Raw genomic sequence first — 26,154 nt, 5'->3', positions numbered from 1 at the left:
GTCTGTCCACAGCATAGGGACTGCAGTGTTCAGGAACGCAGCACACCACCAACTTCCAAAGGGCAATCTAGAGATGACCAATAAATCTGGCCGAGCCAGCAATGTTCCACATCCTGTGAGTGATTAAAAACCTCTCCTGTCAGTCTCACTAGAGTATCAAGTTGTACTAAGTGGAATAGTTTTATGTGCTTCGGACACAAAAGGCCTATCTGATCTAATTACAGAGGAAGCAGTTTCATTTGCTTCTTTCAGTAACTGGGCCCAACTGCTCTTCTGGTAGAGACTTTGTTAGAAAACCAGCCAAAAGCTGGGAATTTTAGAATTTAACTCAGATTTTAAACAAAATATACTATGCAGAAAAGATTAAGACTTTCTTACCCACCAACTGCTCACATTCACCTTCAGCACTGCCTCACAGCGCCAGGAACCCAGGTTCGATTCCACCCTCGGGCAACCGCCTGCGTGGGTTTCCTCTGGGTGCTCTGGTTTCCTCCCAAAGTCCAAAAATGTGCAGGTTAGGTGGATTGGCCATGCTAAATTGTCCATAGTTGATTAGATGTGTTAGCCATGGGAAATGCAGAGTTACAGGGAAAGGGTAGGGGGATGGGGATGGGGATGGGGATGGGGATGGGGATGCTCTTTGGAGGGTCGGTGTTCACTTGTTTGACTGAAGGGCCTGTTTCCACACCGTAGGGATTCTGTTAACAGGGCGACCAAAACTACAAAATACTCCAATTGCGGCCTAACGAATTTTAACCTAACATTCCAACTCCTATGCTCAATGCCTCGGCCGATGAAGGCCAGCATTCTAAATGCCTTCTTCACCACCCCGTCTACCTGTGACGCCGCTTTCAACGAACTATGTACTTGTATTATTAGGTCCCTCCGTTCCTCAACACTCCTCAGGAGCTTATCATTTACTGTATAAGTCCTACCTTGTTTTGACTTTCCAAAATGCAACACCTCACACTTATCCGTATTCAATTGCATTTGCCAATCCTCAGCTCACTTCCCCATCTGATCAAGATCCCGCTGTAATTTTTGATAACTTTCCTCTCGATCAATGGTACCTCCTAATTTTGTATCATACGCAAACTTACTAATCATGCCTTGTACATTCACATCCAGATCATTTATGTAAATAACAAATAACAAAGGTCCCAGCACTGACTCCTGTGGCATACTGCCAGTCACAGGCCTCCAGTCCGAGAAACAACCTTCAACCTTTACCCTCTGCTTTATAACTTCAAGCCAATTGTGAATCCAATTAGCTAGCGTTCCCAGGATCCCATGCGATCTAATCTTCACGACTAGCTTGATGTGCGGGATCTTGTCAAAGGCCTTACTAAAGTCCATATAGACAACATCCACTGCCCTACCCTCATCCATCCTCTTGGTTACTTCTGCGAAACACTCAAAGATTTGTCAGACATGACTTCCCACGCACAAATCCATGCTGACTATCCCTAATCAGACCTTGACTATGCAAATATCCTCTCCAATAACTTGCCTACCACTAATGTCAGGCTCACTGGCCTGTAGTTCCATGGCTTGTCTTTGCTACCTTTCTTAAACAATGGAACAAGATTAGCCACCCTCCAGTTTTCTGGAACTTCCCCAGTGGCTAGAGATAAAGCAAAAATCTCTGCAAGAGCCTCTGCAATTTCTTCCCTAGACTCTCACAATATCCGAGGATGGACTAGATCAGGCCCAGGGGATTTATCCACCTTAATGCACTTTAAAGCTGCAAACACTCCTGTCTGGTAATAGGTATATGGTCCGAAACATCCTCACTTGTTTCCCTTATTCCCTTAGCATCAATGATTGTCTCCTCAGTAAACACTGAGGAGAAATATTCATTAAAAATCTCCCCCATCTCCTGTGGCTCCACACGTAGACAGCCATGCTGATCTTTAAGGGGACCTATTCTCTCCCTAGCCACCCTTATACTCTTAATATAGCTATCGAACTTTTGGGAATATCTTTAACCTTACCTGCCAGATCCATCTCATACTTTCTTTTTGCTCTGCTGATTTCCTTCTTAAGTGTGCTCCTACACTTGTTATCGTCATCTAGGGATTCATTTGAGCCCGATAGCTTAAAGCCAAAGTATGCTTTCTTCTTTTTCCTGACCAGAGCGTCAATATCCCTTGTCAGCCAGGGATCCCTAAACCTGCCAGCTTTTCCCTTCACCCTCACAGGGACATACTGTTCTCTCCTGACTATATCCTCTCTAAGCACTGTTGTTATGTCCTCCCTTATCAAAAAGGCGACTCCCCTTCCTCACTTACTTGTACTTCTGTCACCCTGTAGCTTCTGTATCCTGGAACATTAAGCTGCCAGTCCTGCCCTTCTCTCAGCCCTGTTTGTTATGGCTGTAATATCCCAGGACCCAGAGCCAATCCATTCTCTGAGCTCATCTGCCTTACCAGTCAGACCTTGTGTGTTGAAATAAATGCGTTTTAGACCAGAAGTCTTTTCCTTCCTTTTACTGTGCCCCTGGCTATCCTGAATAGAAAACTTGCTCTCGATCGCTAATGAATTTCTCCTTGACTTCTCAAAGGCCCCTCTCTTATTCAGATCTCACACACCCTGCCAAACTAGTTTAAACCATCCCAGGTAACACTAGCAAATCTCCCCATGAGGATATTGGACCCCTCTGGTTCAAGTGCAACCCATCCCTCATGTACAGGTCACCCCTACCCCAGAAGAGATCCCAATGATCCAAGAACTGAAAACTCTGCCCCCTACACCAGCTCCTCAGCCACGCATTTATCTGGCCTATCTTTCTATTTCTATCCTCACTGGTGCGTGGCACTGGGAGTAATCCAGAGATCTCTAACCTTGAGGTCCTGCTTTTTAACTTCTTACCTCACTCCCCATACTCGTTTCGCAGGAACCCATTCCTTTATCTACCTCTGTCATTTGTGCTGATGTGTGCAATGACCTCTGGGTGTTCACCCTCCCCCTTCAGAATGCTATGGAGTCATAGAGTCATAGAAGCCTACAGCATGGAGACAGGCCCTTCAGCCCAACCTGGTCCATGCTGACCAAAATGTCCATCCATGCTAACTCCATTTCCCTGCACTTGGTCCTGATTCTTGTAAACCTTTCCTATCCATGTATTCATCCAAATGCCTTCTAAATGTTGTCAATGTACCCATCTCAACCACTTCTGCTGGCAGATCATTCCGTATGCGTACCACCTTCTGTGTAAAAAAAAAGGTTGCCACTCACGTTCCTATGTACTCTCTCCCTTGTACATCAAACTGATGTCCTCTAGCCCTCGATTCCCCAACCCTAGGAAAAAGACTGAGTGCATTCACCCTATCCATGCATCTCATGATCTTATACACTTCTATAAAGTCCCCCACTCAGTCTCCTATGCTTAAAAAAGTCCTAGCTTGCCCAACCTCTCCCTATAACTCAGTCCCTTGAGTCCTGGCAACAACCTTGTAAATCTCCTCTGCACTCTTTCCAGTTTAATAACATCCTTCCTATAGCAAGGTGACCAAAACTGAAAACAATTCTCCAACAGTGGCCTCACCAACATCCTGTACAACTGCCACATAACTTCCCAACTTCTATACTCAATGCCCTGACTGATGAAGGCCAGTGTGCCAAAGGCCTTCTTCACAGCCCTGTCTATCTGGAACTCCACTTTCACAGAACTGTGCACCTGAGCTCCAAGGTCCCTCTTTTCCATTACACTCCTCAAGGCCATACCATTCACCATGAAACTCCTACCTGGATTTGACTTTCCAAAATGCACCACCTCACAATTTTCTATATTAAACTCCATTTGCCATTTCTCAGCCAACTTCCCCAGCTGATCAAGATCCTGCTGCAATTTCTGATAATCTTCCTCACTGTCCAAAATACTGCCTATTTTAGTGTCATCCACAAACTTACTAATCATGCCTTGTACATTCTTATCCAAATCATTGAAATAGATAACAATAAGCAATGGGCCCAGCACCGACCTCTGAGGCACACCACTAGTCACAGCCTCCAGTCTGACAAGCATCCTTCCACTATTACTCTCTGTTTCCTACCATCAAGCCAATTGCGTATCCAATTTGCCAACTCTCCTTGGATTCCACGTGATCTAACCTTCCTGAGCAGCCTGCCATGTGGAACCTTATCAAAGGCCTGACTGAAATCCATATAGACTACATCTACCATCCTGCCCTCATCAACCTTCCTGGTCACTTCAAACAACTCTAACAATTTTGTGAGGCATGATCTTCCATGCATGACGCTCACTTGGGAAGGGGCAAAACTTGACCTACTGTTGGGAAATAGGGCAGGACAGGTGACTCTACTCCTAATCAAACCCTGTCTTTCTAAATGCATGTATAATTATCCCTTAGAAGCTTCAAGTAACTTACCTACTACAGATGTTAGGCTTATTGGTCTATAATTTCTAGGTTTTTCTTTACAGCCCTTCTTGAATAAGGACACAACATTCGCTACCCTCCAGTCTTCCAGGACTTCACCTGTGGCTAATGATGATGCAAATATATCAGCCAGGACTCCTGCAATTTCTTCTCTAGCCTCTTGCAGGGTTCTTGGGTATATCTGATCAGGACCAGGAGATTTATCCACCTTCATACATTCTAATACTACCAACACCTCTTCTACTGTGATATGGACTGTCCCCAAGATATCGCCACTAACTTCCCCAAGTTCCTCAAGTCATAAACATGGAGAAATATTCATTGAAGACCTCACCCATCTCCTGCGGTTCCACACACACATGTCCACTTTGGTCCTTGAGGTGTCCTATTCTCTCTCTAGATATTCCTTTTAATATACTTGAAGAATCTCTTTGGATTCACCCTAATCTTCTCAGCCAAAGTTATCTCATGGCCCCTGTTAGCCCTCCTGTTTTCCTTCTTCAATAAACTCGTGTATCCTCTATATACCTCAAGAGATTCCCTTGATCCCAGCTGCCTGTACCTGACCCATGCCTCTTTCTTTTTCCTGATCCAAGCCTTAATATCTTTTGTCATCCAGGGTTCCCTGCCAACCTTGCCCTTAAGACTCACAGGAACATATAGACCTTGAACTCTAGCTATCACACTTTTAAAGGCCTCCCACTTGCCAGAGGTTTCTTTGCCTGCAAACAAGCTACTCCAATCAAGCCCTGCAAGATCCTGTCTAATTCCATCAAAATTGGCCTGCCCCTATTTAGAACTTGAACCTGTGGACAGGTTTTGTCCTTTTCCATAACTATTTTAAAATTAATAGAACTAGAGTCACTGGTCCCAAAAGTGTTCCCCCATCACCTCAGTCACCTGTCCTGCCCTATTTCCCAAGAGTTGGTGGAGTTTTGCCCCCTCTTGAGTAGGACCCTCTATATACTGCTTGAGGAAAGTTTCCTGAACACATTTAACATCTAATCTCTTAACACTATGGCAGTCCCAGTCTATGTTAGGAAAACTTAAAATCCCCTACTATGAAAACTCTATTTGTCCTGCAAGTCTCTGCAATCTCCGTGCATATTTGTTCCTCTGATTCCTGTTGACTATTTGGGGGCTTATGTACAACCCCAATAACGTCAACATCTCCTTAATTCTTAGCTCCACCCACAAAGCCCTACCGGATGACCCCTCAGTTATTTCATCTCTGACTGCTGCTGTTATACTCCCCTGAGTCAAATATAAAACTCCCCCTCCCCTCTTTCCTCCACCTCTGTCCTGCCTAAAACACCTGCACCCTGGCACATTAAGCTGCCAGTCCTGTCCCTCCTTTAGCCATATTTATGTAATGGCTATAATATCCCAGCCCCACGTACCTATCCACACCCTGAGTTTATCAGCCTTACCTGTCAGCCCTCTTGCATTGAAATAGATGCAATTTAGTCCAACAGGCATTCCTCATTCCCTGGCCTGTTCCAGCTTGACCTTTCTCTTCAACTTTCTATTTCTGATTACTGTATCTGCTTCCACCCTCACACTTGCCTCTCTGCTGTTAAGGACCAAACCACACCCCCTGCCAATTTAGTTTAAACCCTCCCTTGCAGCACTAGCAAATCTGCCCACCAGGATATTGGTCCCCGCTCCAGTTCAGGTGGAAACTGTCCTTCTTGAACAGTTCATCTCTGCCCCAGAAAAGATCCCAATGATCCAGGAATCTGAATTCCTGCCCCCTGCACCAATTCTTTAGCCACACATTCATCTGCCATATCTCTCTGTTCTTACCCTCACTAACACATGGCACTGGAAGTAATCTGGAGATTACCACCGTCGAGGGCCTGGTTTTTAACTTTTTTTCGAGCCCTCTATAATCACTCTGCAGGACCTTATCCCTATTTCTATCTATGTCATTTGTGCCAATGTGCACAATGACTTCTGGCTGCTCACCCTTCCCCCTGAGAACGTTCTGCAGCTGCTCGGAGACATCCTGGACCCTGGCACCTGCGAAGCAACACACCATCCTGGATTCCTATTGGCAGCCACAGAATCTCCTGTCTATCCCCCTAACTATCGAGTCTCCTATCACTAAGATCCTGTTTACCTTTACCCTTTCCCGCTGTGCCGTGGAGCCAGTCATAGTGCCACTGACCTGCCTACTGGGGCTTTCCTCTGAACGGTTATCCCCCCAACAGTATCTAAAATGGGTATATGTGTTTTCGAGGGGAATGGCCACAGGGGATTCCTGCACTCTCTGCTTACTCCCTTTGCCTTTCCTGGTGGTCACCCAGATACTGTCTGCCTGCACCTTAGGTGTGACCACCTCATTAAAACTCTTATCTGTGATATACTCTGCATCTCAGATAGTCCTGAGTGCATCCACCTCCAGCTCCTGTTCCCTACCGTGGTCTGTCAGGAGATGCAGCCGGGTGCACTTCTCGCGGGTATAGCCACCAGGGCAACTGGAAGTCTCCCTGATCTCCCACATCCTGCAAGAGGAGCATGCCACTGCCCAAACTGCTGGGTCTTGGGTCTTGGGTCTTGGGTCTTGGGTCTTGGGTCTTGGGTCTTGGGTCTTGGGTCTTGGGTCTTGGGTCTTGGGTCTTGGGTCTTGGGTCTTGACAGGGAGTTAAAGAGCCCTTACCTGTACCCCTGCTCAGCTTCCTCAGCCTCCTCACACCAAAACCATACCTTGACACCAGGTTCTCTCTGACCTGCTGTACAGTCATGATGACTGTGGCAATGTTTCCCAGAATTCCGCTGTGATGACTCTCAGCCGCCCTCTGATTCTGTCATATTTTGTTGTTAATATTCCTGATAAGCACCTTAAAATATTTTATGACATTAAAGATGTCTTATACATGTCAGTCAGTCTAAAACATTATATATTATATCTGAAGAAGGGTATTCTGTCTGTGGAGGGGGTACAACAAGTGTTTACCGAACTGATTGCTGGGAATGACAGGACTAATGTATGAAGACAAACTGGATCAGTTAGACTTTATTCAATGCAGTTTTGAAGACTATAGGAAGGGCTATAGGAAGACTACAGGAAGGCCACACTATAACAAGAATGTTCAGACTTTAGATAGGGTGCAGAAGAGGGTTACAAGGATATTGCATGGATATCAGTGCATTAGCTATAAGGAGAGACTGGACAATCTTGGACTGTTTTTTCAGGGTCATTTGTGGCTCAGGAACAACCGGATATAAGTGTATAAAATTATGAAAGGCATCGATAGGGTGGACATGTCGAATAGATCTAAAGTGAGAAGGAGAAAAATTAAAAGGAGACGTGTGAGGCAAGTTTTCTACATAGAGGGTGGTAGATGCCTGGAACGTGCTGCCAGGGTAGGTGGTCAAAGAAGATATAATAGCAATGCTGTGGTTGGTTCGCTTACTGAGCTGGTTCGTTGGTTTGCAGACATTTCATTACCTTGCTGGGTAGCGTCATCAGTGCGGCCTCCGATGAAGCGCTGTTTTGTTTTCCTGCCTGGTATTTAAACTCTGGGGTCCGTTGGATTTGATTATCTCATTTCTGGTTTTCCTTCACAGTGGTGTATATTTGGGTGTAGTTCTATGTGTTTGTTGATGGCCTTCTTGGTGGAGAACCAGGCCTCTTGGAATTCCCATGCTCATCTCTGTTTGTCCTGTCTTAGGATCCTGGTGTTGCCCCAATCGAACTGGTAGTTCTCCTTATCCATGTGAATGTAGATGAGTGACTATTGGTCGTGTCTTTTTGTTGCTGTTGGTGTTCATGTACACTTGTAGCCAATTTTCTTCCTGTCTGGCCAATGTAATGTTTATCGCAGGCTTTGCATGGAAACAATGGCAATGTTAAAAAGGTATTTAGTCAGACTCATGAACTGGGAGGGAATAGAGGGATATGGACAGATGGGATTAGTTTAGAATGGCGTCATGGTCAGCACAGGCATGATGAGCTGAGAGCTGTGCTGTACTGTTCAAAGTTTGATGAGGGGGATCTCACTGAAACCTATAAAATTCTAATAGGATCAGACAGGATAAATGCAGGAAGGACATTCCTGATGACCGGGGTGTCCAGAACAAGGGATCACAGTTTAAGGAGACAAGGTAGGTAATTTAGGACTGAGATGAGGAAAAAGTTTTTCAGCCAGATATTGGTGAGGCTTGGAATCCTCTGCCATAGAAGGTGGTTGAGGTCAAATCAGTGAACATTTTCAAGAAGGAGGTAGACATAATTTTAAGGGCTAAAGTGATCCAAGGATTTGAGGAGAAAACATGAACAGGGTACTGAGTTGGATGATCAGCCACAATCATTTTGAATGACAGAGCAGACTCGAAGGGCTGAATGGCCATAAGACCATAGGACCATAAAACAAAGGAGCAGAAATTAGGCCATTTGGCCCATCGAGTCTGCTCTACCATTCAATCATGGCTGATAAGTTCCTCAACTGCAGTCTCTTGCTTTGTCCCCATAACCCTTGATCCCCTTGATAATCAAGAACCTATCTTTCTCAGACTTAAACGTACTCAATGACCTGGCCTCTACACCCTTCTGTGGCAGTGAATTCCATAAATTCATCACTGTCTGACTGAAGAAGTTTCTCCTTATCTCCATTCTAAAAGGTCTTCCCTTTACTCTAAGGCTGTCCCCTCGGGTCCTAGTCTCTCCTACCAATGGAAACATCTTCCCAACATCTATTTTGTCCAGGCCATTCAGTATTCTGAAAGTTTCAATTAGATCCCCCCTCATCCTTCTAAACACCGATGAGTACAGCCCCAGAGTCCTCAAACGTTCCTCGTATGTTAAGCTTTTCATTCCTGGGACCATTCTCATGAACCTCCTGTGAACCCGCTCCAGGGCCAGTACATCCATCCTGAGATATGGTGTCCAAAACTGCACACAGTATTCTAAATGTGGCCTGACCAGAGCCTTATAAAGCCTCAGTAGTACATCCCTGCTTTTATATTCAAGTCCCCTCAAAATAAATGTCAACATTGCATTTGCCTTCCTGACTACTGACTCAACCTGCAAGTTTACCTTGAGAGAATCCTGGACTAGAACTCCCACTTCTATTTTCTATGTTACTATGTACTGATTACGCATTGGGTAATTCAAAAGAAACATCTTCGCCTAAATAATAAATTAACACATATAAGGAGTGGAAGGATTGTAGTGACAGGGTGAGTTGAATGAAGCAGATTTGTGTCACAAACACTAGCGTGGGCCAAGTGGGTAGAATGGCCTGTTTGCGTAGAATGTTTGTTTGAAGAATACTATATGACATGCTTTTTATTTAATTCCAGTTGTATAACCTATTGCCAATGGTGATGCAGTTCATGCCAGGAGCACATCAGAGGCTGTTTGCAGAATGGCATCAGCTGGTGGAGATCCTCTTACAGCAAGTCAACCATCATCAAATGAGTAGAAATCCTGAGACTCCACGAGATTTCACTGACTGTTACTTGAATAAAATGGAGAAGGTGAGGAATCAGTGAGCAATAATTTAAATGTCTATCACTTTGTCAAGCAAAGGAACATGTATAATTGTGAAATTACACAAACACAGAGGCAAGAAAACAGAAAATGGAAAGGGTGACAGACATGATATTGTGAAGTTTAATTGAAGCTAGAGAGAGATACAAAGGTTGAGGTAAAACAGTTAGGAATAGTGTTCACCAACTCTCCTCTTTCACTATATCCCTGTAATTTACTTGTTTGATGGAGTTGTGGAGTTTTTGCAGCATGGAAAGAGGCCCTTTTGCCCGTGATCCTTAAACATCCATTCTCATCCAATTTTCAAGCACTTGAACTGTAGCTTTGGAAATCATGGCGTTTCAAGTGCTCATGTAAATAATTCTTAAATGTCTTGATAGTTCCCACATTTAGGACAGTGAGTTTCAGGTATTCATAATGCTCTGGGTGAAAAAGTTTTGCTCAAGTCTTCTCAAAACCTCCCTCCTCTACCTTTAAACTATGTCCCTTGTTAGTGGCCCAAAGACTCAGTAGAAAGATTTCACCTCTGTCTACTTGATCTGCTTGTGGTCACTGTGGATCACATCAGCAGCCACCTAGACTACAGGGGTAATACACTGTATGCTCAGCCATTTCTATTCCATTAAATGAATTAATTTAAATGTTTAATATTTTAAAAGTGAACTTTTCAACTGTACTCTTCAGGTGAAGGGAATCTCTGCTGTGCATTTTTATCTCCTGGCACAACTGTCCTTGTTGTTAAGAAGTCTGAGTTTCAGTTTCTCACAACAATCTATTCCTTATATTTGCCTTGATTGAGCAGCATTTATGCTAAAGTTCTTTAAGACAAATGTAGTTCTTCTTTGCTGGGCAAGGAAATGTAGATGAATTGTTTCTAATACTAAAGCCGATACAGTCTAAAACCTAAAACATTGGTCAGGACATTGAGTTAATGAGTTGGGATGTTAGTGTACTGGACATTGGTGAGGCCACTTTTAGAATACTGCGTTCAATTCTGGTAGCCCTTTCATAGGAAGGATGTTAGAACATAGGACTATACAGCACAGGAACAGGCCCTTTGGCTCATGATGTTGTGCCAAAAATGGAGTCAAATGAAACTAATCCCTTCTGCCTCCCATTTGTCCTTATCCCACCATTTCTTGCATATTCGTGTACTTATCTAAAAGTCCCTTAAATGACCTTCACTACCATCACCCTTCGAAGTGCGTTCCACTCTCTGTAAAAAAAACTTGCCCCTCACATCTCCTTTGAACTTTTTGACTCTCACTTTAAATGTGTGCCCCCTAGTATTAGGCAGTTTAACTCTGGGATGTTGTTAAACTTGAGAGCGTGCAGAAAAAGTTTACAGGGATGTTGCCAGGACTGAAGGATTTGAGTTATAGGAGAGGCTGAACAGGCTGGGAGTTTTTTCCCTGGAGTGCCAGAGGCTGAGTGGGTGACCTTATAGGGGTATATAAAATCATGATGGTCATTGATAGGGTGAATAGCCAAAGTCTTTTTCCTAGGGTGGAGGGAGTCCAAAACTAGAGGGCATAGGTTCAAGGTCAGCGGGGAAAGATTTAAAAAGGACCAGAAGGGTAACTTTTTCATGCTGAGGGTGGTGTGTGTGCAGAATGAGCTGCCAGAGGAAGTGGCGGAGGCTAGTACAATTGCAACATTTAAAAGGCATTTGGATGGGAATATGAATAAGAAGAGTTTGGAACGAAATGAGCCAAATGCTGACAAATGGGAGTATGTCAGATTGGGATGTCTGGTCAGCATGGATGAGTTGGACCCAAGGATCTGTTTCTGTGCTCAATGACTATAACTATCTCACAACTATAGGGGCGTTGATTAGTTCAGTTAGCTGGTAGGTTGGTTAGTGATGCCATGTGATGTCAAGTGTGGGTTCAAGTCCTGTACCAACTGAGGTTACCATGAGGGACTCTCATTCTCAACCTATCCCCTGGCCTGAGGCATGGTGACCTCACGTTAAACTACCAACAGACATTTCCATCTAATGAGAGAGCAGTCTAAAAGTCCAGTAAAACATTGACGACTTTACCTTTATAACAGGCCATCTCATTAACCTAATCAGTGGGTGTTCTGAATTTTGAATCAGTGCATTCCAGTGATTCCCTGCAACATGAGCACAGCACAACAGTGCAAAAGGCATGTCTGAAGCATTCACAAACACCTTCAGCCAGAAATGCCAAGTGGATGATCCACCTTTCTGTGTTCCAATGGTCCCCAGCATTATGGATGCCAGTCTTCAGCCAATTCGATTCACTTTACATGATATCAAGAAATGATTGGAGGCATTGGATACTGCAGAGGCTATGGGTCTTGACAATATTCTAACATTTGTGTTGAAGACTTGTGCTCCAGAACTTGCCACTCCCCTAGCCAAGCTGTTCTAGTTCAGTTCAACACTAGCATCTACCTGACCATGTGGAAAATTGCCAGGTACGTCCTGTACATGAAAAACAAATCCAACCCAGCCAATTACTGCCCTATCAGTCCACTCTCGATCATCAGTAAAGTGTTGGAAGGTGTCATCAAGCAGCACCTGCTCAGCTATAACCTGCTCAGTGCTGCCCAGTTTGGGTTTTGCTAGGGCCACTCAATGCCTGATCTCATTTGACCAAAACATGGACAAAAGGCTGCAACCCAGAGCTGAAGTTAGACTGACTGCCTTTGACATCAAGGCTACAATTGACTGAGTGCGGCATCAAGGATCCTGAGCAAAACTGGAGTCAATGGGAATTGGAGAAAACTCTCTACTGGTTGGAGTCATATCAGGCATATAGAAAGATGCCTGTGGTTGTTGATAGTCAGTCATCTCAGCTCCAGGAATGCCTTAGTGTAGCATGCTAGGCCAACCACCTTCAGCTGCTTCATCAATGACCTTTCCTCCATCATAATGTCACAAATGCGAATGTTCACTGATGATTGCATAATGTTCACTATCAATCACTATTCAAAAGCCTGGTTCAGCCACATCTGGAGTATTGTGTCCAGTTCTGGTCACCTCATTACAGGAAAGATGTGGAAGCATTGGAAAAGATGCAGAGGAGATTTACCAGGATGTTGCCTGGAATGGAGGGAAGGTCTTACGAGGAAAGGTTGAGAGAGCTAGGGCTTTTCCCTTTAGAATGATGAAGGATGAGAGGTGACTTAATAGAGGTGTACAAAATGATCAGAAGTATAGATAAGAGTGGACAGTCAGACACTTTTTCCTAGGGTGGAGGTAGCTATTATGAGGGGGCATAGTTTTAAAGTGAGTGGAGGTAGATATAGGGGAGACGTCAGAGGTAGGTTCTTTACTCAGAGAATGGTCGGGGCATAGAATGCATTGCCGGAGAGGGTAGTGGAGTCGGCCTCATTAGGGACATTTAAGTGGCTATTAGATAGGCATATGGGTGACAGTATAAGGTAGGGGTAGAGGTTAGATAGACCTTAGGTTTAGGGTAAAAGTTTGGCACGACATCGTGGGCTGAAGGGCCTGTACTGTGCTGTACTGTTCTATGTTCTATGTTGTAATCACAAATCCATTCAAATAGAAAGGGATTTAGGTGCACAAAGCCACAGTTCCCTGAAAGTGGCAACACAAGTTAATAAGGTAGTCAAGAAGATATGGCATGTTTGCCTTCATTGGTCGGGGCATAGAATATAAAAATTGGCAACACATGTATTATGACTGGGAATGGCCAAGCTCCTCTGATAATTAAACTAAAACACAAGCCCCGATCTGTTATGACAGGAGTAGGGGTTCTCCGCTAGTAATTACCTCCTAAACATCCAGACAAGCTCATCATTCCCTTCATAATCTATTAAGAGTGTTTAAAAGAAAGAAAATCCCTGATCTCCACTTTATGAGTAACAAGAAACAATTTATTTATTTAACCCAACAATGAACAAATTAACAAAATTACTAACAAACCAACAATTCCCCCCTTAGACTACAAAATACTCCCTAACTGGTTTAAATTCTACTGGAATGCTGCTTAAATAAACACAAGTCCCACTAATATAAACCCAACAAAGAACAAGCTATAAATTATAACTTAATCCCTTAGTTCACACAGACTGTCTTGTGAAACATTCAGTCATCTCCAATCTCTTCACAAATACTTTTCTTCGTTTACTTCTATAATTTCTTCAATGAGGACTTCAAGCTAAACTGCCGTGGTACCTTTGATTAATTAGATGGGCTTCCTCTGAGAGCTGAATGGTGCTAACTCTGGCAGTTGGCTCTCCCCAGTTTTCAAATGCCGTTGTCTTATATACCTGTAATGACATAATCAAATTCTTATAATATGAGGCTTTCTCTATCTCGGTGCTTCATTTAAATTAATTGGCCAAATTCAAACTTGTCACAACATCAAAACAAGACTGATGTTTTACCTGCCACCTGTAAGGCTTTTTTTGATACACTTTTTGAGGCTCTCCGCACTGACACCTAACGTACATTTTTTAAAAATTCTAAGTACAGACAAAGCACAAATCTCTTAAGGGAACCACACATTATAGCTTACTCAGAGATAGTAGGAACTGCCGATGCTGGAGTCTGAGATAACAAGGTGTGGAGCTGGAGGAACACAGCAGGTCAGGCAGCATCAGAGGAGCAGAAAAGTTGACATTTCAGTTTGGGACCCGTCAACGTTCCTGCCTCTCTGATGCTACCTGGCCTGCTGTGTTCCTCCAGCTTCACACTGTGTTATCTCACACATTTTAGCTTCCTGCCTTCCACTTCACAATTATTTTACCCAACTTTGGAACACATGTTACAGCTGTATGGAACTTTAGTTAGGCCATGTTTGGAATATTGCATACGGTTCTGGTCACTACACTACTAGAAGGGTATGGAGGCTTTGGAGATGGTATAGAAAAGATTTATCAGTTTGTGATGAAGGGTCTAGGCCCGAAACGTCAGCCTCTCTGCTCCTATGATGCTGCTTGGCCTGCTGTGTTCATCCAGCCCTGCACCTTGTTGTCTCTTTTATCAGTTTGTTGCCTGGTTTGGAGCTATGAGGAGAGATTAGACAAAGTTAGTTTGTTTTCACTTGAATGTCAAGGGCTGAGGGGTGATCTGATGGAAGTTTACCAAATTATGAGAGGTATGGATAGAATGAATAGTCAGAGTCTTTTGCACAAGGTATAAATGTTAATTATGAAGGTTGCATAGGTTTAAGATAAAAGGGGGAAAGTTTAAAGGAGTTGTAAGAGGCAAATTTTTTACACAGACAATACTAAGTGCCTGGAATGTGCTGTCACAGGAGATGGGATAAGTAAATCCAATAGCAATATTTAAAAGGCATCTTGACAGACACAGGAATAGGCGTGGAATAGAGGAGTACGGATCACTTGGACGCAAAAGATTTTTCATTTAGAAAGGCATCATGTGTTGGCGCAGTCTTGGCGGGCCAAATGGAATCACTCTGTGCTCTACAGTTCTTTGTTCCGCATGGACTGAAGCAGAGCATGTCCAAATACATCACGATCGGCGAAATACCCAGGCCTGGGCTGACTTGTAGCAGTGACATAAGAAACAATCATTACCATCGTCCCTTGACATTCAATGATGTTACCACTACTATCAACATCCAGAGGCTACAACAGAGGGTCAGAAGCTAGGAATACTGAAGTTAGTAACTGACTGCCCAAAGCCTGCCCACTATCTACAAGGTACAAGTCAGGATTGTGATGGAATGCTGCTCACTTGCCTAGATGAGTGCAACAAAAAAAAATGCTGTGGCCAATGGGTTATTTTTCAAGGCGACCGCTTCGCAGAACATTTACGTTCTGCTCGCAAAAAAGACCCTGAACTACCTGTTACCTGCCACTTTAACGCACCACCCTGTTCCCTGGCCAACATCTGCATCTCTGGCTTGCTGCAGTGTTCCAGTGAAGCCCAATGCAACCTGGAGGAACAACACCTCACTTTCCGCCTGGGGACCCTATAGCCCTCCAGACTCAATATTGAGTTCAACAATTTTAGGGCCTAAACTCTCCCATGTCCCAGCCCCTCACCCCACACACCAGGCCGTGTTACCACATAGCCTGCCACTACGCACCCCCTGTTGTTAATCACTAACAATCCCCATTAACAACTAATCACCCTCCTAGCCTGATCATTAGCAACTCCTTTGTCTGTCTAACTGTCTCTCTGTCTCTCTTTGGGCTCTATCCTATCGTTTACTCCCTACCCAACCCAACTCCCTATTTTCTGCATATAAACTGCCGTTTTTCCCAGCCACCATCAGTTCTGAGAAAGGGTCACCAGACCCGAAACGTTAACTCTGTTTTTTCCTTCAAAGATGCTGCCAGATCTGCTGAGCTTTTCCAACAACTTTGTTTTTGTTCCTGATTTACAGCATCTGCAGTTCTTTCAGTCAATATGGTCAGATGGGCTGAACAGTGGCAAATGGAATTGATCCTGAAAAGTGTGAAATGATGCATTCTTGGAGGACTAACAAGGCAGGGGAGCACACATTGAGTGGTAAAATCCTGGGAAGTATAGAGGATCCTTTGTGTATGTGTCCAAAGATCCTTGAAGGTGGCAGGACAGATTGATAAGGTGGTTAAGAAGGCACAAAAACAGAAGTTGCTGGAAAAGCTCAGCAAGTCTGGCAATATCAGTGAAGAAAAATTACAGCTAACGTTTTGGCTCTGGTGACCCTTCCTCAGAACAGCATCCGTCATTCTTTTGGCTTTGGATAAGAAAGCAGATGGAGACACTTGCCTTTATTATTCAGTATTGAATATAAGAGTAAGGAAATTATGATGGTGCCATAAAGGGAAAATAGATAGACTGGAGTTGCTTTTTTTTAGAGGGATCAAAGATTACAGGAAAAAGGAAGGAGAATGGGATTGAAAAACATATCAGCTATGATCAAATGGCCGAGCAGACTCAATGGGACATGGAAGGCTGAGGCATTATAGTTAGGGTATTAGCTGATGTTGGTATACAAAATTCTGAGGGACACACTTAATGCAGACAGGGAGAAACTCTTCCCATTAGTAGAGGGAACATTACAAAGTGGCACAGATTTAAGAAAGAAGCAGGAGGTTCAGACTAGATTTGAGGAAACATTTTTTCACTCAGTGGAGTGTGGTTATCCAGAACTCACTGTCTGAAAGGCTGGTAGAGGTGGGAGAAATACATGCATGAACACATGCCATGTGTTCAAATATAACAAGGTGTGAAGCTGGAGGAACACAGCAGGCCAGGCAGCATCAGACGAGCAGGAAAGCTGATATTTCGGGTCAGGACCCTTCTTCAGAAATGAGGGAGGGGAAGGGGGTTCTGAAATAAATAGAGATGGAGGGGATTGGTCAGTGAGGTGGGAGGCGCTGATAGGTAGGAGAGAAGATGGACAGGTCAATGAGGTGGGGATGAGTGGTGAGGGGGATGGTCTTGGGATGAGGTCGGGGGTGGGGAGATTTTGAAACTAGTAAAGTCCACATTGAGACCTTTGGGTTGTGGGCTTCCAAGGTGGAATATGAGGTGTTGTTCCTCCAGTTTCCGGGTGGCATTGTTGTGACACTGAAGGAGGCCCAGGATGGACATGCTGTCCTGGGAGTGGGAGGGGGTGTTCAAGTGGTTCGTGACTGGGAGGTGTTGTCGTTTGTTGTGAACCGAGCATAGGTGTTCTACAAAGTGGCCTCCGAGCCTCTGCTTGGTCTCACCCATGTAGAGGAGGCCACATCGGGAACAGCGGAAACAATAGACCACATTAGCGGATGTGCAGGTGAACATCTGTTTAATGTGGAAGGTTTTCTTGGGGCCTGGGATGGAGGTGAGGGGGTGGTGTAGGGGCAGGTGTAGCACCTCCTGCAGTTGCAGGGAAAGGTGCTGGGTATGGTGGGGCTAGTGGAGAGTGTGGAGCAGACGAGGGAGTCTTGGAGAGAGCGGTCCCTCTGGAAGGCAGATAAAGGTGGGGAGGGAAATATATCCTTCATAGTGGGGTGAGATTGCGGAAGTTCAAATGTCAAGGGTCAAGTGCTGGAAAAGGGGATTAGGATAGACAGATACTTGGCACCTAACACAAGCATTGTAGTTTGAAGGTCTTATTTCTGTACTCCTTTCCCTTTGAAATAAAGGCCAACATTCCATTTCTTTCCCTATGACCTGCTGACCTCGATGTTAACCATTTTTTAATTCATGCACAAGAACTTCCAAATCCCGCTGTGCTGCTGCTATCTTTATTCTTCCTGCCAAAATGCATTACCTCACATTCTTTCATATTTTATTTCATCTACCAAGTTGTTGTTCACTCACTTAACCTGTTCATATCTCTCTGCAGACTTTTTGTGTCACCCACAATCTACCTATCCTTATTTACGTGTAGCACAGTTATTTCTGACACACATTTCTCAAACTGAATGCTAAATTCTGCTATGTTATAGTTACTATTCCGTAGGGGATCTTTTACTCTCAGATCAATAATTAATCTGCCTCATTATACATCACCAGGTCATGCAAATTTCTTTCACTGGTAGTCAATGTATTATAGGGCATTTAATTTTCTTGGCCCTAAAGAAAAGCGTTTGGAGATGAAACCGTGAAGAAATTTGGAACTGAGCATGTTGGCTCAGCCAGCTGAGAGTCAAAGTCAGAGCTTGCATTTTTCTCATCAGCAGCAACATTTCAAGGACAGTAAGATTACCTGCAGGATGCCTGGTTAGAAAACAGCTGTTCAAGGTATATCCACTTGTACTACCATTAGCATTCTCTTTGCCTTTTGCCCTGGTCACCTTTACCATTTGTTCCATTCCCTTCTCCTCCCCACTTTTGTAAATAACATAAAAACCAAACTTTTCCAGCTCACTTCATTTCTGAAAAAGAGTCGTGTTGGGTTTAAAATGTTAAATCTGTTTTCTCCTCCATGGTAACCGAATGGGTACCTGTTACATTTCAAGAAGGAGGAGGAGGCAGAAAACAACAGCAAGAGTTTTATAATGCAGATCTTTAATCTACAGACGGCAAGGTTAGACTGACCTGTTTTCCTCGCAAAAAGCCAATAATTTCATCATGAAGTCATTTGATTGGACTCTTAAGGTGAGAGTCCACTGAATTTATCACATATGCACAGTGGCATTGTAACAGGAATGAGTACCACAGTAATGGGATAGGTCCATGGTAAAAGAATAGATCATAGTTTTATGTAGGTATCAAGGCAATGGGATGGGCACCATGTTTATGGGATGGGTACCATACTTGTCCAATGTGAAAAATGGAGTTACCTCCTCAAATTTTTCCCAGAGTCTTTTTAACAATAATGGAGCTAATTGCTATGTCGTTTTCCGAGTCTGCAGATCTAATTGCCTCTGGTTTCTTTTGGCAGGTGAGTGGTGATGAAAATTCCACCTTCACTCTGGAAAACCTAGTTGCCTGCACCACTGATCTGATTATAGGTGGCACCGAAACCATTGTGTCAGTGTTGCGGTGGCTGTTGCTCTACATGACAGTGTATCCATCCATCCAAGGTACAGAATGTTCAAGTTCTAGCACAATAGGAAGCTTAAGAAACAACAAGGAATGTTAGCAGGGAAGGCTTAGGAAGCTAACCACATCTGTTTCAAAAAGGCATGATTTGGAAGGAACACAAGCTGAAATGTTAAGATTTCCTACCTACTTTGATGCAGAATGATCATTTACTGAATCCACCATTTCTCTGAAGCTAACTGAAAACCTTTACTCCCTAACCACAAGACACAACCCTTTCTCAGGTAACTCTGAGGGAGACCCCAGACTGTTTGTAAGTTTGGGTGTTTAGAATTGAAAAAAAATGTTGAAAAAGTTTCAAGAAATAGCATTAAATCTGAAGATTGGGAGCTTTTTGAATACATCAAGAAGGGCCAGGAGACTAGTAAAGAAAGAGAGAATAGAATGTGAATGAAATTTATTAATAAACTGAAAAAGGGACTGTTAAAGCTTCCATAGGAGGCGAAAATTAGACACGAGGTTAAAATGCATGCAGATCCATTGAAGGCAGAATCAGGAGAATTTATAGTGGGGGATAGAGAATTGTCAGAGAAGATAAATGATTACTTTGTGGTTCTTTTTACTCAGAAAGACATCAGAAATTTCTCAGAACTGAGATCCTAGCTTCTAGTGAGAGTGAAGAGTTGTAGAAAATTAACACTGGCAAGAAGATGAAACTGGAGAATAGCTAATAATGTTCCTTTGTTTAAGAAGGGCAACGGGATAATCTGGGAAATTACAGGCCAGTGAGCCTTACATCAGCAGTACGAAAATTATTGGAGAAGGTTCTCAGGGCCAGGGTTTATTCACATGTAGTTGAGGGTGCTGCCCCTTTAAGAGAGCTGGTTAGGTGACTTAGAGGAGGTAGCTTGTGGAGCAGTCTAGAACTGACTTAGTGGTGTGTGCATTGTCAATAAAGTATTCCTGTTCAGATTTTTGGTTAGTCTACCTGTTATGTAATTCCTGGTTCTAAAGGAAGCACCAACTTAACAACTCATGACAAGGATAGGATCCATCCCATGGACTGTGTACAAACACTGTTTTGTTTTTGGCTGGAGGAACCATCACTCAGATTTCAGAAATGGTGCGGGTTTAAGGTGGTAACATGGAGGGAAGTGGTCACAACACTCACACAGACATGGGGAGAACATGCAAACTCCACACAGACAGTCACCCAAATCTGGGTCCCTGGTGCTGTGAGGCAGCAGTGCTAAACACTGTGTCACTGTGCTATTCCTTTGTGGAGAATTTGGAGAGGGCACAGAAAAGGAACACTAGGATGTCGCCTGGTTTGGAGGGTATTAGCTATGAGGTGCGATTGGAAAAACTTGGATTGTTTTCACTTGAACATCAGAGGCTGACTGGTGGCCTAATAGAGGTTTATAAAATTATGAGAGGTTTGGACAGTTGAAGTTTGTTTCCCAGGTTAGAAATGTTAAATACTGAGGGACATAGGTTTAAGATAACAGGAGGAAAATTTAAAGGAGATGTGAGAGTAAGTTTTTTACACAGAGGGTGGTTGAGCAGCTGGAATGCATTGCTAGAGGAGGTGGTAGAAGCAAATAAAATAACAATGTTTAAGAGGCATCTTGACAAATATGAATAGGCAAGGTCAGAAGTCAGACAACACCAGGTTATAGTCTAAAAGCTTTCGGACCGCTGCTCCTTCGTCAAGGGGTAACGCTCCAAAAGCTTGTGATTTCAAATAAACCTGTTGGACTATAACCTGGTGTCGTCTGACTTCTGACTTTGTCCGCCCCAAGCCAACATTGGCACCTCCACATCAAATAATGAGCTCCAATTTCAGCCATTTCTAAGTTTGGTTGTCTTTCATTGACAGTCTTGTTCGAACCTAAATAAATAGTAGGAACTACAGAATTTAACCTGTAGATTTTGGTTTAATGCCAATTACAATGAAATTATATTTTTATAAAATAAAAAAAAAACAGATTTTCATACCGAACAACTGTGTTTTTTAAATTCATTCTCAGGATGAGGGCATCACTGGCCAGGCAGCATTTATTGCTCATCCCTCATTGCCCAGAGGGCAGTTAAGAGTCACTTATATTGCAGTGGGTCTGGAGTCACATGTAGGCCAGACCAGGTGAGGATTGCAATTTTCTTCCCTAAACGACATTAGTGAACCAGATGTTTTTTTACCCCAGCAATCAGCAATGGATTTATGGTCATCATCAGATTCTTAATTCCAAATTTTTTTATTTGAATTCAAATTCCACCATGGCAGGATTCAAACCTGGGTCCCCAGGAGATTAGAGATAGTAGGAACTGCAGATGCTGGAGAATCTGAGATAACAAGGAGTAGAGCTGGATAAAAACAGCAGGCCAAGCAGCATCAGGGGAGCAGGAAGGCTGACGTTTTGGGCCTAGACATTTCTTCAGAAATGGGGGAGGGGAAGGGGCTTCTGAAATAAATCGGGAGAGAGGGGGAGGCGGATAGAAGATGGATAGAGGAGAAGATAGGTAGAGAGGAGACAGACAGGTCAAAGAGGTGGGGATGGAGCCAGTAAAGGTGAGTGTGGGTGGGGAGTTAGGGAGGAGATAGGTCAGTCCAGAGAGTATGGACAGGTCAAGGGGGCGGGATGAGGTTAGTAGGTAGGAGATGGGGGTGGGGCTTGAGGTGGGAGGAGGGGATAGGTGAGAGGAAGAACAGGTTAGGGAGGCGGGTCGAGCTGGGCTGGTTTTGGGATGTGGTAGGGGGAGGGGAGATTTTGAAGCTTGTGAAGTCCACATTGATACCATTGGGCTGCAGGGTTCCCAAGCGGAATATGAATTGCTGTTCCTGCAAACTTCGGGTAGCATCATTGTGGCACTGCAGGAGGCCCAGGATGGACATGTCGTCTGAGGAATGGGAGGGGGAGTTGAAATGGTTCACAACTGGGAGGTGCAGTTGTTTAGTGCGAACCGAACGTAGGTGTTCTGCAAAGCAGTCCCCAAGCCTCCGCTTGGTCTCCCTGATGTAGAGGAGGCCACAACGGGAACAGCGGATGCAGTATACCACATTAGCAGATGTGCAGGTGAAAATCTACTTGATGTGGAAAGTCTTCTTGGGGCCTGGGATGGAGGTGAGGGGGGAGGTGTGGGGGCAGGTGTAGCACTTCCTGCGGTTTCAGGGAAAAGTGCCGGGTGTGGTGGGGCTGGAGGGGAGTGTGGAGCGGACAAGGGAGTCACGGAGAGAGTGATCCCTCCGGAAAGCAGATAAGGGTGGGGAGGGAAACATGTCTTTGGTGGTGGGGTCGGATTGCAGATGGCGGAAGCGTCATGGGATGATGCGTTGGATCCGGAGGTTGGTGGGGTGGTAAGTGAGGACGAGGGGATTCTGTTTTGGTTGTTATTGCGGGGAGGGGGTGTGAGGGATGAGTTGTGGGAAATGCGGGAGACACGGTCGAGGGTGTTCTCGACCACTGAGGGGGGGAATTTGCGGTCCTTGAAAAACGAAGACATCTGAGATGTACGGGAGTGGAATGCCTCATCCTGGGAGCAGATGCGGCGGAGGCGAAGGAATTGGGAATAGGGGATGGCATTTTTGCAGGAAGGTGGGTGGGAGGAAGTGTATTCTAGGTAGCTGTGGGAGTTGTTGGTCTTGAAATGGATATCGGTTTCCAGTTGGTTGCCAGAGATGGAAACAGAGAGGTCCAGGAAGGAGAGAAAGGTATCAGAGATGGTCCAGGTGAACTTAAGGTTGGGGTGGAAGGTGTTGGTGAAGTGGATGAACCGTTTGAGCTCCTCGTGGAGCACAAGGCGGTGCCGATACAGTCATCAATGTAACGGAGGAAGAGGTGGGGTTTAGGGCCAGTGTAGCTACGGAAGAGGGATTGTTCCACATATCCTACAAGAGGCAGGCATAGCTTGGGCCCATGCGGGTACCCATGGCCACCCCCTTTGTCTGTAGGAAGTGGGAGGAATTGAAAGAGATGTTGTTGATGGTGAGAACGAGTTCGGCTAAGCGGATGAGGGTGTCAGTGGAGGGGGACTGGTCGGGCCTGCGGGACAGGAAGAAGCCATCTGCATGGAGAATGCAGGTGTCTAGGGACTGGACGTCCATGGTAAAGATGAGGTGTTGGGGACTGGGGAATTGGAAGTTTTGGAGGAGGTGGAGGGCGTGGGTGGTGTCACGGACGTAGGTGGGGAGTTCCTGGACCAAGGGGGAGAAAATGGAGTCGAGATAGGTGGAGATAAGTTCGGTGGGGCAGGAGCAGGCGGAGACAATGGGTCGACCAGGGCAGTCAGGTTTGTGGATTTTGGGAAGGAGATAGAAGTGGGCGGTGCGGGGTTGGGGAACGATGAGGTTGGAGGCTGTGGGTGGGTGGCCACCTGAGGTGATGAGGTTGTGGATGGTTTGGGAGATGATGGTTTGGTGGTCGGGGGTGGGGTCATGATCAAGGGGGTTCCCCTCCAGCCCCACCACACCCGGCACTTTTCCCTGAAACCGTAGGAAGTGCTACACCTGCCCCTACACCTCCATCCTCACCCCCATCCAGGCCCCAAGAAGACTTTCCGCATCAAGTAGATGTTCACCTGCACATCTGCTAATGTGGTATACTGCATCCGCTGTTCCCGTTGTGGCCTCCTCTATATCGGGGAAACCAAGCGGAGGCTTGGGGACTGCTTTGCAGAACACCTATGCTTGGTTCGCACTAAACAACTGCACCTCCCAGTCGTGAACCATTTCAACTCCCCCTCCCATTCCTCAGACGACATGTCCATCCTGGGCCTCCTGCAGTGCCACAACGATGCCACCTGAAGGTTGCAGGAACAGCAATTCATATTCCGCTTGGGAACCCTGCAGCCCAATGGTATCAATGTGGACTTCACAAGCTTCAAAATCTCCCCTCCCCCTACCACATCCCAAAACCAGCCCAGCTTGTCCCTGCCTCCCTAACCTGTCCTTCCTCCCACCTATTCCCTCCTCCCACCTCAAGCCCCACCCCCATCTCCTACCTACTAACCTCATCCCGCCCCCTTGACTTGTCCGTCCTCCCTGGACTGACCTATCTTCTCCCTAACTCCCCACCCACACTCACCTTTACTGGCTCCATCCCCACCTCTTTGACCTGTCTGTCTTCTCTCCACCTATCTTCTCCTCTATCCATCTTCTATCCGCCTCCCCCTCTCTCCCTATTTATTTCAGAATCCCCTTCCCCTCCCCCATTTCTGAAGAAGTGTCTAGGCCCGAAACGTCAGCCTTCCTGCTCCTCCGATGCTGCTTGGCCTTCTGTGTTCATCCAGCTCCACACCTTGTTATCACAGTTTCCCCAGGAGATTATTTGGGTTTCCAGATTAACAATCCAGTGACAATTCCACTGGGCCATTCCCTCCCCAATGTGCATTCAGTCCTCACATTTCATGCGTTAAAATAGAAAGTGCTGGAAATACTCAGCCAATCAAGAGCTCCTGTGGAGAGAGAGAAACAGAGTTAACATTCATGACCAAGAATCCTACACCACAACTGCTCAAAATAGAAGACCATTTGAGCAAGTGAAGGTTGGGGGGCAGGGGTTAGAACAAAAGGAAAGATTTATTATAGGGTGAAGAGCAGAAGAAATTTTAATTTTCTTTTGAATACACTTCTCTTCCACTTTCAGACATCCATTTGATTTGATAATGAATCAGACTTAAATGAGTTACTACTTGTCAGACCTTGCATTAGGAATTTTGGAGTATCGGAAAGAACAGAGTACAGTGACTGGATTAAATGTATGAAAGTGAATGATTAGGATTTGGAATGTACTGATTGATTCAATAGGTAGCTTTCAAAAAACAACTTAACTAATTTCTCAACAAAAAAATTAAAGCACTGTGGATGTTGTAAATCAGAAACAAAAACAGAAATTGCTGGAAAAGCTCAACAAAATCAGAAATCAGTTCTGACAAAGGATCACCGGAACTGAAATTTAACTCTGATTTCTCTCCATGAATGCTATCAGTTCTGCTGAGCTTTTCCAGCAATTTCTGTTTTTGTAACTAATTTTTTAGTTGCAGTGCTATTCTGAGTAGGAGCATGGGGGCAGATTCAATTAGATCCATTGAATCATACAGCACAGAAAAGGCCTTTCAGTCCATCAAGTCTGTACTGGTGACTAAATCTACACTAGTCCTACTTTCCAGCACAAGGCCAATAGCCTTGGATGTTGACTTGATTTGATTTAATTGTTGTCACATGTGCAAGATGCAGTGAAAAGTATTTTTTTGCGCGCTATCCAGCAAACACATCATATGTAAGTACATCACGGTAATAGAGCAGAAAAGAGTAGGTGCAGAGAAAGATCAACTTTAATACATGAGAGGTTTGTTCAAAAGTTTTATAACAGCTAGGAAAAATCTGTTCTTGAATCTGTTGGAATGTGTTTACAAACTTTTGTATCTTCTGCCTGATGGAAGAGAGTATACCAGGCTGGGAGGGGTCTTTGATTATATTGACAGTTTTCCTGAGGCATCAGGAAATATAGACTGAGTCAAATGTTGTGACATTTCAAATGCTTTTAAAAGGTTTTAAAGATTGTGAGGTTGTGATGTTACCTGGCTTAACTACAGTGCAGTGCTTTCTGGATGCCCACCATCTTCTGGGTGAAAAAGGTTTTCCTCAAATCCCCTCTAAACTTCCTGCCTTTCACCTTAAAATTATGGCCCCTTATTATTGACCTTCGACTGAGGGAAACAGTTGCTTTCTATTCACCGTGTCCATGCCCCTCATAATCTTATACATCTCACTAAGTTAACCCCGCATCCACACCCCACCCCCCCACCCACCCTCACCACCCAGCCTTCTC

At 44.6% G+C, this 26,154-nt stretch overlaps 1 protein-coding gene across 1 annotated transcript in view; it reads left to right on the top strand.

Moving 5' to 3' along the window:
• LOC109921744 (cytochrome P450 2J2-like) overlaps positions 1-26,154 on the top strand; it is an 81,481-nt gene that overhangs the window by 40,822 nt on the left and 14,505 nt on the right. Inside the window, exons 6-7 of the mRNA XM_048603005.1 lie at positions 9,708-9,884; positions 19,227-19,368. Of these exons, the coding sequence (XP_048458962.1) occupies positions 9,708-9,884; positions 19,227-19,368 (319 nt within the window). The remainder of the gene's footprint in view (positions 1-9,707; positions 9,885-19,226; positions 19,369-26,154) is intronic.

This window comes from Rhincodon typus, chromosome 11, assembly GCF_021869965.1.
Source record: "Rhincodon typus isolate 14 chromosome 11, sRhiTyp1.1, whole genome shotgun sequence".
Lineage (NCBI taxonomy): Eukaryota > Metazoa > Chordata > Chondrichthyes > Orectolobiformes > Rhincodontidae > Rhincodon > Rhincodon typus.
This window is presented reverse-complemented; position numbering and strand designations above follow the sequence as displayed.